At 43.5% G+C, this 13,565-nt stretch overlaps 1 protein-coding gene across 1 annotated transcript in view; it reads left to right on the top strand.

Moving 5' to 3' along the window:
* Window positions 1-13,032: 13,032 nt before the first annotated feature.
* LOC119417387 (chloride transport protein 6) overlaps window positions 13,033-13,565 on the top strand; it is a 10,251-nt gene continuing 9,718 nt past the window's right edge. Inside the window, exon 1 of the mRNA XM_037684590.1 lies at window positions 13,033-13,044. Coding sequence (XP_037540518.1) covers window positions 13,033-13,044 — 12 coding nt within the window. The remainder of the gene's footprint in view (window positions 13,045-13,565) is intronic.

A 13,565-nucleotide genomic window follows, 5' to 3' on the forward strand; every position in this document is an offset into this window, starting at 1 on the left:
CACGACGTGACGCCGACTTGTTCCACGACGAGACGCCGGATCGTTCCACGACGTGACGCCGACTTGTTCCACGACGTGACGCCGGATCGTTCCACGACATGACGTCCACGACGTGACGCCGACTTGTTCCACGACGAGACGCCGGATCGTTCAACGACGTGACGCCGAATCGTTCAATGACTTGACGCCGACTCGTTCCATGACGTGACGTCTGATCGTTCAACGACGTGACGCCGGATCGTTCCATGACGTGACGCCGACTCGTTCCACGACGTGACGCCGACTCGTTCCACGACGTGACGTCCACGACGTGACGTCCACGACGTGACGTCCACGATGTGACGCCGACTCGTTCCACGACATGACGCTGACTCGTTCCACGACATGACGCTGACTCGTTCCACGACGTGACGCCAGATTGTTTCACGTCGTGACGTCCACGATGTGACGCCGACTCGTTCTTTTGACGACGTGACACCGACTCATTCGGCAACATTCTGACCCGAGTCTGTGGAAATAGTTTTGCACTAAAGAAACGCTCGACTCGTTTCCTTCATCTCAGTGTTCAATAAGCAAAAAGGGCCGAGTCTCCGAGTGTCAGGTTTTATTTTATACCGACGACTAAAAGATGTTCGTTTCAGTAATCCAGTAATCCTGTTCGAGAAACAGATTGAGACTTGTTTTACTGCAGTCATCACGTTTTACTCCACGTTTATTAATCATTCCTGAACGGGACGAACATGATCAAAAGTAAAATAAAGAATTTATTTTAAATTAATGAGGTCCACTGATGTCAGACATCAATCATATCTACTCTTAAGTTTCTACATCAAACATTTCTTACTTGATATTATTTTAGAATATTTTTTATATAATTTGTTTTGTTTTGCAGTAAATTATGTTTTTACTTTAATCAGCTCATCTTTTTAGATGAAAACACGTTTTCTTGCTCGTTCAAATGTTTCTCATTCTTTCTTAGATTTTTGTTGGTTTGTTTGTACAAATAAAAACACAAACATCAAAACAAACAACAAAATAAAACAAACAAATCTGTTTTTATTGGATGGAACGAGCAAAAGCTGTTTGTACCAATAAAGGTCTGTTTTGTCCATCACACAAGGCGTTTGAGTTTGTTTCAAAAACAAAATTTGTAATCATGTAAGAGGTTAGTCAATAAAAAATAATTAAAATTAAAAATATATAGTTTAAAGTGAATTTTAAATAAAATGTTTAATATTGTGTTATCCTGTGCAGAGATGAATTCTGAGTCCAGTTCGGTGGCCTCAGGATCCATCTCTGCTCTTTGCAGATGATGTGATGACATCATCGTGCCGTGATCTTCAGCTCTCACTGGAGCGGTTCACAGCTGGGATGAGAACCAGCACCTCCAGATCTGAGACCATGGTCCTCAGTCAGAAAAGGGTGGATTGTTCTCTTCAGGTCGAGGGTGAGGTTCTGCCTCAAGTGGAGGAGTTCAAGTATCTCGGGGTTTTGTTCACGAGTGAGGGAAGAATGGAGCGTGAGATTAACAGACGGATAGGTGCAGCATCTGCAGTTTTGCAAACTGTTCTGGTCCGTTGTGAAGAAGGAGCTGAGCTCTCTGTTTACAGGTCGGTCTACGTTCCTCCCCTCACCTCTGGTCATGAACTCTGTAGAGACTGAAAGAATGAGATCGTGGATCCAGGAGGTTGAAATGAGTTTCCTCTGCAGGGTAGCTGGACTCTCCCTCAGAGACAGGGTGAGAAGTTCAGTTATCAGGAGAGAATCAGAGTAGAACCGCTGCTCCTCCACATCCAGAGGAGCCAGTTGAGGTGGTTCATCTGGTAAGGATGCTCTCATGGTGCCTCCCTCAGGAGGTGCTTCAGGCATGTCTGACTGGGAGGAGACCCAGTGGAAGACCCAGGACACGTTGGAGAGACTGTCTCTGTTGGTTTGGGAACACCTTGGAGTCCTCCCAGAAGAGGTGCTGTGGAGAGAGATGTGTGGACCTCCCTGATCAAGATGCTGCCCCCGAGTCCTGAGTCCAGAACAAGAGGAAGATGATGGATGGATGTTTTATGTTTGTGTGTTCACATGTTCACTTTGTAATGTGTGAGCTCCATGAGACTCCAGTGTGTGGTCCACAAACTGACCTGCAGAAGCAGACGTGATGTGTTGCACGTAAGATGCCACATAAGCATGTCGGGCCACTTTCTCCTGCAGTGTGAAGCTTTACCAGCACTTGAAGTTTGATAGGGACACTGTGAGTTTGGACCTACGACCAAACCACGTGTCCCGCCTGCTCTTGAGAACTGAAGCCAGCAGGAAACTTCACAGGAGCTACCGTGTTGTATTTCTAGTACCAGCTGCTGCGTACTGGTGAACTGGGCCTATAAGTCCCGCCTACTCACCCGCACAGTCATGGAGTCCGGTGTGTGCCGTGATGTGCGCTCTTACTTTTATTGACATTTGGAGTTACCATAGCAACAATATTTGCAAAGACGCCATTTGTCTCAGAAAACTGACTGTACCTCAGTCATCCTTTGAGCTCCTGAGCTGAAAGTTAGTACGGTTGTAGCTGAGAGTGAGTTGTTACAGTCCTGGTGCAAATCAAATATCCAAGATGGCCGCCTTAGCTAACAAGGAAAATATGACTCGGCCATTTTTCGAGCTGTTCAGCTGCAGCTGGGTGTACTGGTAGCTGAGAGCAAACCCCAACACACAGTGCTGTCAAATTAACAATTGAAATCAGCAGCATGGCCGTCGCCGTCACTTTCTCCAGGATCTTTCTAGTTTATGTTTATTGTTGTGTGAAAACAAAAGCGTTTTAATTTGTTGAGGCCTTCCTGTCGTTTGCGGCGCACACGAAGCCTTCGGTCAAAAGTTAGAGAAGCTTTGGTTCACAAGCCAACGAGCAGGTACACGACGCTTAAGTTGGGAGCAAATTGGTTAAAAAGAATTCCTTTTGTTTGTTTGTTCCAGATTTATTTAAACTTGTTTAAAAACCGGAGTTGGACCTTTGAGTGTTTTGTCTTTTTTTTCATGTATCTTTATTCTTCCAGGAAGTCTCATTGAGCCACGAGAACTCATTTTCAAGAGAGACCGGTTTAGGGAGCAGATGGGGGTTAAGGGCCTTGCTCATGGGCCCAGAGTGGAGCGAATGAAGGTGGGGGCAGGTGTGGGTGCTTCACCTACCCCACCCACATTTTTGATGTTGTCGGTGCCGGGGCTTGAACCGGCGGTCTTCCGATCACAGGCCTTCTCTAGCCTCTGCGCCACCACTCCCCCCAATGTTTGTTGGTCGATGAGTCTTGGAACGTTTGAGGAGGTGAGGCCTCCGGAGCCAAATGAGTCATTTGGGATTGAAAACACGTTTGATTTGTTTCGATATGACGAGATAGTTGTCGTCTAAAATGCAAATGCTTGAAGTCAGATTTTTGCATGTTCTTGGGGAAAACGCTGGTCTGCAGTCAGACTGAAGGGACCGAACAAGGATGGAGAAGGTTCTTCTCTGCATCACCGCAGCATCAGGCAAGTGGGTTTTAAACCGTTCAGTTCCACAGAACCTGCTTCAACTCACTGATTCAATAGTTTAACTCTTACAACAATAGAGCGAAGGTTCATGAAGGTTCACTCTATGCTGATCCATTTTTCTTCCGTACGTTTCTCAGCATCTTTCTTGTCTCGCCGTTTTCAACTTGTTTCCACAAGTCATGAATCAAAACGTTTGGCTCTTTCAGGACAGTCCTGCTGTGACTTTTGGTATTGGAGCAACTTTAGCTTTTTGAAATATTTAGCCTTTCTGCCATTTTATTCTCATAGAAAATGAATTAAGCTCATGCGCCATCCTCCAAATCTTTAGATGTGTTGACAACCTTTTGCTGCTCCTTTCACATTTTGTTCAGCTTCTTTCAGCTTCCTGCTGCTAATTTAATCTTTTTTCAGCTACTTTCAGCTATTTTCAACTGTTTTTTCAGCTGTTTTGTGCTCCTTTCAGCTTAATTCTGCAAGTTTCCACTTTTTTCTGCTATTTCAGCTACTATTTAGCTGTTTATGCTAATTTTAGCTTTTTCAGCTAATTCCACAGTTTTTGCACTATTTCAACTTTTTAGCCTAATTCAGCAAAAATGTGCTCTCTCCACTTCCTTCTTGTAACTCCAGCGTCTGTCAGCTTTTTTAACTACTTTTCGGCTGTTTGTGTGTGTTGTGTGTGCTAATTTAAGCTTTTTTTCAGATAGTTTCCACTTTTTGTGCTCATTTCGGCTTCTTTCGGCCTACTTATGCAAACGTGCTATTTCTGCTTTCTTCTGCTAATTTAAGCTTGTTCTACCTTGTCAGCTAGTTAGGTTTTTTTTTTTAGCTAATTTCAGCTGTTTTCAGGTAATTTCCACTTTTTTTGGTGCTCATTTCTGATTTTTTAAACCTAATTCAGCAAATGTGTGTTTTCTCTGCTTTCTTCTGCTAACTTAGGCTTGTTCTTAATTTCAGCTACATTTCAGCTGTTTTTAGCTAATTTCAGCTGTTTTTCAGCTGTTTTCAGCAGTAACCATTCACACGGCATTTTCACAGGAAATGCAATTTCTCTACTTCTACTTTAACATGTAAATTACAGTTCTTGCTTCATATTTAAGTTTTACTGCCAAAACAGCTCCAATGTTGGAGAAACTCTTTCATTTTCGTCCGGTTCTAACCAACGTTCTCTTCATGTTCCTGCAGCTCTGTGGGCCGTCTGCTCTCCCATTCAACGGCAGTACCATTTTATATATGAGCCGAAGAACTGGACCGAGGCTCGGCGTTACTGCAGAGACACGTACACGGACCTGGTGACCGTGAACTCCTCAGATGTTGTGACGGTCCTGAACAAGATGGCCGACGTGAGCCAGATGGGCTCCTTGAAGGATGTAAAGTCACTTGTTGTCATGCGTCTTTGACTGATCAGATTGTACAGACTGCACTCTTCACTGACCTCTACTCGTTTGAAATATTCCAAGGGAATGTGTTGTTAAACAGCTTTAGGACATTTGATTGACAGAAGTTGATGTGATGTCTGTAAATGCTCGTCAGCTCAGATCTATTTGCATGAAGTTTGAAAGGTTAATGAGTCATATTCTGACTGGGCACCAGTTCACCCCCTGATTGTGTCAACATCTCCTGATAATGCAAATCTGCTCTCTGTGTTCTCTGTCATCCTGAGAACCGGCTGCAGCTGACACTATCAGAACTTTTAGTGTTTATCTGTGTGAGCCGGACGTTTCATTCAGGGACAGAACTGCAGCTGACATTTCTGAAGTCAGGTTCTTGTAAACATCAAAACATATGAGGGCGTCCACTTTACACATTTACTACCAATGATGAAAACCTGGACTAATATTTAATCAGCTTAAATGATACAGTGACATTTTACATGTATGAGCTGAACTTTGGGTGACACAGTGGCACAGTGGGTAGAGCTGTCGCAGCACACTGAGAAGGTCGGAGGCTCACCTTCCATCCTGTGGCTTCTCTGGGTGGAATGTACATGTTTCCATCGTGCACACCACTCTTCAGGTGTCTCCACAGCGAGTCCTCCTACATCTCACTCTGTCCTCACTCCAGCTACCTCAATGTCCTCTAACTGCATCCATGTCTCCTCTTTGTCTTTCTCCTGCAGCTGCATTTCTAACATCCTTCTACCAATATACCCACTGTCCATCCTCTGGACATGTCCAAACCACTGTCCATCCTTTGGACATATCCAAACAACTGTCCCTCCTCTGGACATGTCCAAACCACTGTCCATCTTTTGAACATATCCAAACAACTGTCCCTCCTCTGGACATGTCCAAACCACTGTCCATCTTTTGGACATATCCAAACAACTGTCCCTCCTCTGGACATGTCCAAACCACTGTCCATCCTTTGGACATATCCAAACAACTGTCCCTCCTCTGGACGTGTCCAAACCACTGTCCATCTTTTGGACAAGTGAAAACCACTGTCCCTCCTATGGACATGTCCAAACAACTGTCCCTCCTCTGGACATGTCCAAACCATTGTCCCTCCTCTGGACATGTCCAAACCACTGTCCCTCCTCTGGACATGTCCAAACCATCTCAGTGTGTCCTCTCTAACTTTATCTCCCAGTTGTTCAACCTGTGCTGTACCTCTGATGATCTCATTCCTGATCTTCTCCATCCTTGTCCTCTCCTAAGGAGAACCTCAACATCTTCATCTCTAACACTTCCAGTTCTGTCTCCTGTCTTTTTGTCTCTGTCTTTGTCTCCAAACCATGTAATGTGTTTTACCCTAAATGTACCTTGCACATACTGGAAACTTACAGTACCTGGTGGGTACTGGTATGCAGATACCAGGTACATACATGTCCAGTATGCACTATGCATATTCCATGTAAGTAACAGGTGCAATCAAGTATGTACCCAGTATGCACATACATGTACATACTGGGTACATATCAAGTATGTACCCAGTATGTACATGTGTGTATATTCCAAGTAAGTAGCTTGTTGGCCAATTGGACATTTTAGTGTCTTGAATAAAGTTGAATAAAAGTTATTCAGTTGTAGATGTCCATACAATGAGTTTTATTCATATCTGTCCATTGGTTGGTTCGTGAAATATTTTGCTAACAAACACAGGATTTTCATGGTTGTCTATCTTTTGTAGTAGCAGGCAACTACAAGGGAACTCAATTGTTTCTAAGGTCATGAAGTTGTAGAGAAGGTTGAACATGAATAATACGTTAAAGAAGAATCCCCATCTTGTTTTCCACAGGCCTGGATTGGTTTGTACTTTGATGTGATCAGCTGGGTGTGGTCGCTGTCAGATGAAGACTTCTACCACAACAATGCAAACTATACCAATTGGGTACCAGGCCAACCAGACAGCATCTGGTACGACGAAGAGTGTGCACTCATGTATATCAATGGACAATGGTACGATAATCCCTGTCAGGGGTTATATAAACCAATCTGCTCCAATGTTAGTGGTAAGTCTTCGTGAGACCATGTTGAAACCAGTTGTATGAGACCAGTATTTTTTGTGGGTTTGGTTTTTTATTTTTATTTATTTTTTGGTCTATTTTAGGAACAAATGTGACGTATGTCCTCATCAACCAACTGATGACATGGCCAGACTCTCAGAGCTACTGCAAAGAGCACCACACGGACCTGGCCAGTGTCAGGGACCTGTCAGAGAAAGAGAAGATAAGTGAGCTGATACCTTCAGGGTTAGTCTGGATCGGTCTCTACAAAAATACCTGGAAGTGGTCAAATGGACCCATGTACATATATCATTACTGGGCAGCTGCCCCTCAAGGCGGGATGAGGAAATGTGCAGCATCAGACTTTGGAATTTCTGGTCTGTGGAGGGACTGTGGGTGTGACGTACAGAAAGCTTTCATTTGCCATCATGGTAAGACTTTATTGGACCTTTTTTTCTTTCTAGATACTCAAACATAAACATGGTATTTGTGATTTTTTTAGTGTGCTAAGCTGAACTAATTTATAATTTTCCTGTAAAGCACCAGTATTCCGCCCAGTCCCATCATTCTCAAAACCAGCTTTTTCCTTTTCATGGTGTAAAGAGCTTTGTAAGAGGGGGACAGTTGGACATGGAGACCTGTTTAACGATGGGTGGGTTCTTTTCACAAAGATGGTCCTTCACTGCTCTCTCAAACCAACGTTCCTCTCTATCAAAGATGTGAACATCTTCATCCCTGAAACAGTCACTGTGCGAGAGGTGGGGGACACCCTGGACAGGTCTCCAGTCCATCACAGGGAGACAGAGACAAACGAGACAACCATTCACTCTCTCACTCTCACCTGGGGACAATTTAGAGTTACAAATCAGACTAACATGCATGTTTTTGGTCTGTGGGAGGAAACTGGAGTACCTGGAGAAAACTAAGAGGGAAGGAAACTAAACATTTAGGTGTAAATTAAATATTTAATTGGGAACTATGACATTTATAAATGTATGAATAACGGTGAAAATATGATTTTGAAAAAAACATTTTTTTTCTTATTAAATGCTAAATAAACCAAAATATTGATGTTAATTTTTGACTGTGCAACTTTACAAACGGTACCCCATACCCCCCTCCTGCTCTGAGGCAGTGGACTGAGCCGAGCGGAGACACACAGGCTGCGTTCGCGTGCGCACTCCCCTGTGGACTCGCGCTCACGAGGGTTATACTATATGTTCATGCGTGGTGCACGCATCTTTGTACGTCCATAGTTTCTCCAGTTTGGATCATGAGAAAATGTGGAGCAGAGAGAGAGAGAGGATGAAAAGATGAACTCACTGGTGCTGATGCAGCAAAGTGCAGTAGATTTATTTATTTATTTATTTATTCATTCATTCATTTCAGTTAAAACAAGACTTATTCCATACAAATAAAATAAGACACATATAAATGATGAATGTTTGTTCAAGGGAGCAGGCGAGACAGAAACACTGGTGATGACCAGCAGCTAGCTCCATGAGGTTAGTTCCACTGTGAGGGCTCTAAGTGGGCCAAAACTTAATACAACAAATGTTTTGAGTTTTTACAAAGGATATTGCAAATTTTAGAATTTGATTAACAAATAGGATCTGAAAAAAGTTTAATGCTGAAATGTACAGCAACTCAGATTTTATGCACCCTTCATAAACTCCACTACTAAATTATCTGAACATTAAAATCCTTCTATTATATTATTTTATTTCACCAGATAAAGTCCCGTTGAAATAAAAAACATCTTTGTTGTTATACAAACAAGATTCCAAAAAAGTTGGGACACGAAACAAATTGTGAATAAAAACTGATGTGGAGATGACAAATGTCAATATTTTATTCGTAATATAACATAGATGACAGATCAAAAGTTTAATCTGAGTAAATGTAACATTTTAAAGGAAAAATATGTTGATTCAAAATTTCACAGTGTCAACAAATCCCAAAAAAGTTGGGACAAGTAGCAATAAGTGGCTGGAAAAAGGAAACTGAGCATATAATGAACAGCTGGAAGACCAATTAACACTAATTAGGTCAATTGACAACATGATTGGGTATAAAAAGAGCTCCTCAGAGTGTCAGTGTCTCTCAGAAGCCAAGATGGTAAGAGGATCTCCAACCCCACCATTGTTTCAACCACCTCCTTGGTCTCCTTCTACACCTTTGCATCCTCTGGATAAGAACAATAACCATCTGGTTCTAGAGGAATCATTAGTCAGAGACTGAAGAGCAGAAGACAGAAATCCCTCCATTTACTCCCTGCAAGTGTTTCTCAGTGATCTGTGATCTCCATCAGCTGCAGCAGGTCTCTCAGAGATCTTGCAGTGATCTCCTTGAAGTCTATGGTTTCCTTCAAAGGTTCCTGTAGATCCACATGGAACTTACTTTTTTTGGTCATTCAATGTTGCACAAAATTCTCTGAAGTGTTTCAACTTGGACATGATGGGGGGTTTCAGAGGCCGCTCAACTAAAACTCACGTCACTTGGTGTCACCAGCAGAAATGATGAGGTCAATATTTTTGTTCTGTTTTTAGACCCGGTGCCTTTTTCAAGATATAGCATGAAACTAAAGCTGGTGAGAGGATCCACTCCTGATCTGAATGATGCAGCGGTGCTCGATGACCTGCTGACGAAGGTAAGTCAAGTGTCCTGATGCTGCTCAGTAAAACCAGGTAGAAAACTCTAACAAGGTTAAGTCAGGTCCGCAGAATAGTCCGTCCAGAGAACCTGCTAGATTAAGTCCAACATCTGTTTAGAGCACAGGTGTCAACTCCAGGCCTCGAGGGCCAGAGTCCTGCAACTTTTAGATGCGTCTCTGATGCCACACAGATGAGTCAAATAAGGAGGTCATTAGCAGGACTTTGGAGAACTTCACTGCACGGAGAAGCTAATTTAGTCATAAGATTCAGGTGTGTGGCATCAGAGACATCTAAAAGTTGCAGAACTCCGGCCCTCGAGGCCTGGAGTTGACACCCCTGGTTTAGGGTCACTGCTGCTTAGATGGCTCTTAATAGGGTGGCACAAAGAACTGTACTGGAGGTTCCACACTGTAGGTTCTACACTGTAGGTTCTACACTGCAGGTTTCACACTGTAGGTTTCACACTGCAGGTTCCACACTGTAGGTTCCACACTGTAATTTCACACTGTAGGTTCCACACTGTAGGTTCCACACTGTAGGTTCCACACTGTAGGTTCCACACTGTAATTTCACACTGTAGGTTCCCCACTGCGGGTTCCACACTGCGGGTTCCACACAACAGGTTCCACACAACAGGTTCCACACAGCAGGTTCCGCACTGCAGGTTCCACACTGTAGGTTCTACACTGCAGGTTCCACACAGCAGGTTCCACACTGTAGGATCCATACTGTAGCTTCCACACTGCAGGTTCTACACTGCAGGTTCCACACTGCAGGTTCCACAATGTAGATTTTACACTGTAGGCTCCACACTGCAGGTTCCCCACTGCAGGTTCTACATTGTAGGTTCCACAATGCAGGTTCCACACTGCAGGTTCCACACTGCAGGTTCCACACTGTAGGTTCCACACTGTAGGTTCCACACTGCAGGTTCCACACTGTAGGTTCCACACTGCAGGTTCTACACTGTAGGTTCTACACTGCAGGTTCTACACTGCAGGTTCTACACTGCAGGTTCCACACAGCAGGTTCCACACTGTAGGCTCCGCACTGTAGGCTCCGCACTGTAGGTTCCGCACTGTAGGTTCCGCACTGCAGGTTCCACACTGTAGGTTCTACACTGCAGGTTCCACACTGCAGGTTCCACACTGTAGGTTCCTCACTGTAGGTTCCTCACTGCAGGTTCCACACTGCAGGTTCCACACTGCAGGTTCCACACTGTAGGTTCTACACTGCAGGTTCCACACTGTAGGTTCCACACAGCAGGTTCCACACAGCAGGTTCCGCACTGTAGGTTCTACACTGTAAAGACAACAAAAGAAAGATAGACAAAAAAAACACGTGTTAAGGATAGAAAAAATAATTACAAATACCAAACACACAGCAGGTTCCACACTGTAGGTTCTTCACTATAGGTTCCACACTTCAGGTTCCACGCTGTAGGTTCCACACTGCAGGTTATATACTGCAGGTTCTACACTGTATGTTCTACACTGTATGTTCTACACTGCAGGTTCTACAAGTGTGGAACCTACAGTAAGTTTTATTGCCACTGTCCTGCAGTTTTGAGTCACCAGCTGGTCTCCCAACATTCCCAGCTCAGAGAAACCCTATCTTTTGTTTAATTAGTTGAGGTGACCATCTTGACTTTCGTTGACTTCAACAGTAAATCTGTGCACGTGCTTCAGAGCTTTAGTAACATCTGTTCACCTATGACACGGTTTTTATCAATGCTGAGAGGAGAAAGAAGAACTTCAGGATTGATTTCTCTGATTGAATCATCCGTATGTGAAAATGTTTTAATGTTTCAGCTGCAACAGAAGCTGAATGAGCAGGGAGTGGCAGCCAACATCAAGCTGAGCTGGAGCAAGCAGTCCAATGGAAACATCTTCTTCAAGGCCAAGAAATAAGAAGAGATGCTTAGATAAAGGGTTTTGAACCTAAAGCTCCTTTTTCCTAAAATTAAACCTGGATGCTTGTATTTAGATTTAAACGTGTGGAGTTTTGTTATTCTGTTGTTAAAGTTTTGAACAACTTTGCTTAAAAGATGTTTCGCTACAAAGACGATTCAGAAGGTTTACAACCTCTTGTTCTGTCTGATCCTTTGGAGTTTTAAATGCAGCAATTTAGAATTTTACTGCCTGTAACTTTTTTAAATGTCCAGTCAGTGCCCTCTTTGTGTCGGGGAGGAGGTCCTGCCCCGGATAAGTGGAAGAAAATGGATGGATTGATTTATTGATTTATTTATTTATTTCCAGTCAGTTAAATATATAATATAAATGTGTTTTAAAGCCTTACTGGATCTTGGGGACATGGTTAAAGTATATTTATTAATAAGTGGTTTTGTTTATCTGAACATTAAAAACAGTTTGATTCCAATTGTTCTTCTTTGTCGTTTCTTTGTTCAAGCTGTTGTTGTTGCGCCGTATGGTTTTACATCATTAATGTTTAGTGTATATCTGAAATCTTTTAGCGTACTGTTCAGTGTTTGTTTAGCATATATCAGTGTATATCTTACCCAGATAATAGTCTGACATGGTTTTTATCATGTTCAGCCGTCAGGAGTGTTGAACCCACGTGCAGGAGGATGACAAGGACGCTTGCGGGACAGTAACAATATTTATTATAGTCTACAAAACAAAATCAAAACGCTGACAGGGCAGCTACTCACAGACTGAAAACAGGCAGATCAGGGCCGACAGGACAAAAAGGCTGAAGACGACACCATGGGAGGACAATTCCGAGACAAAGACAAGACGCAGAGGAAGTGAATATATACACAGACACTTGCTGGGACAAGGACAGACACCTGCAGTGATTAACACGAGACACAGGTGAGACAGGGGCTGAACACAAGGAGGGAGAACACAGAGCTGAACAGGAAACCTGAGGAAACACAGACACGACCAAAACCCTAGAGTTTTAGCAAAGTCACACATCGAAGCAACATTAAGTTTAGGGACCTCCGGCTGGCGTAACCACGTGTCATGACTGCACACGTGAATAACAATCTTATTATATTTATTCTTAGTTAGCAGTTTCAAGTAGGAGTCGATGTCGCCCGCCCTGGCCCCCAGAAGGTGTTTAACTTTGGTTACTGGAGTTCCTAAAGCCACGTTTCAGACTGTGGAGCTGCCAATGTCCAGGGGCTGCTTCTCATCTGGTGCCTCACTGAGCCAGTTACACTAATTTATTTATTTGACTCATTGAGTTTTAGCTGCTGATAACCGAGTTGTGTTTGATAAAGACTGAAGGTTAATGATGAAAACAAACTGGAAGTAACAGGACTGATGTTTTTCCAAAACAAGCTTCTTTTTTTTCTCGGCAGAGTGGAACGTTCCCAACTTAAACGCTGCGGAAAGTGTGCCATGCCTGTGTGTGGTGCTTTAATATTGCCCTTTAAAAACAGACAGGGAGAAAATGAGGAGGACTGTGAGGTCAAGTTCAAGAAGCTTTATTATCTCTGAGGGGCAATTTAATAAAGACATTAAAGTAACCGTACAGAGATCATCACTGTTGGTTGAGAAGCCTGATCTCTACACGGATGAATGAGTTGTTCAGTCTGTTCGTTCTACGTCTGAGCAGCAGATACCTGCGTCCAGATGGAAGACACCTGAACTCACCATGGAGTGATGGAAGACACCTGAACTCACCATGGAGTGATGGAAGACACCTGAACTCACCATGGAGTGATGGAAGACACCTGAACTCACCATGGAGTGATGGAAGACATCTGAACTCACCATGGAGTGGTGATCAGGATCTGCCAGAATCAGCCTGGCCGGGTTCACTGACCTCACCTTGTGTAGGTCAGTGAGGTTCTGTAGGTCACTGAAGTTCTGTAGGTCAGTGAGGTTCTGTAGGTCGGTGAGGTTCTGTAGGTCAGTGAGGTTCTGTAGGTCGGTGAGGTTCTGTAGGTCAGTGAGGTGCTGTAGTTCAGTGAGGTTCTTTAG

Source organism: Nematolebias whitei, chromosome 11 (assembly GCF_014905685.2).
Source record: "Nematolebias whitei isolate Nwh7 chromosome 11, NemWhi1, whole genome shotgun sequence".
Taxonomy (NCBI): Eukaryota; Metazoa; Chordata; class Actinopteri; order Cyprinodontiformes; family Rivulidae; genus Nematolebias; species Nematolebias whitei.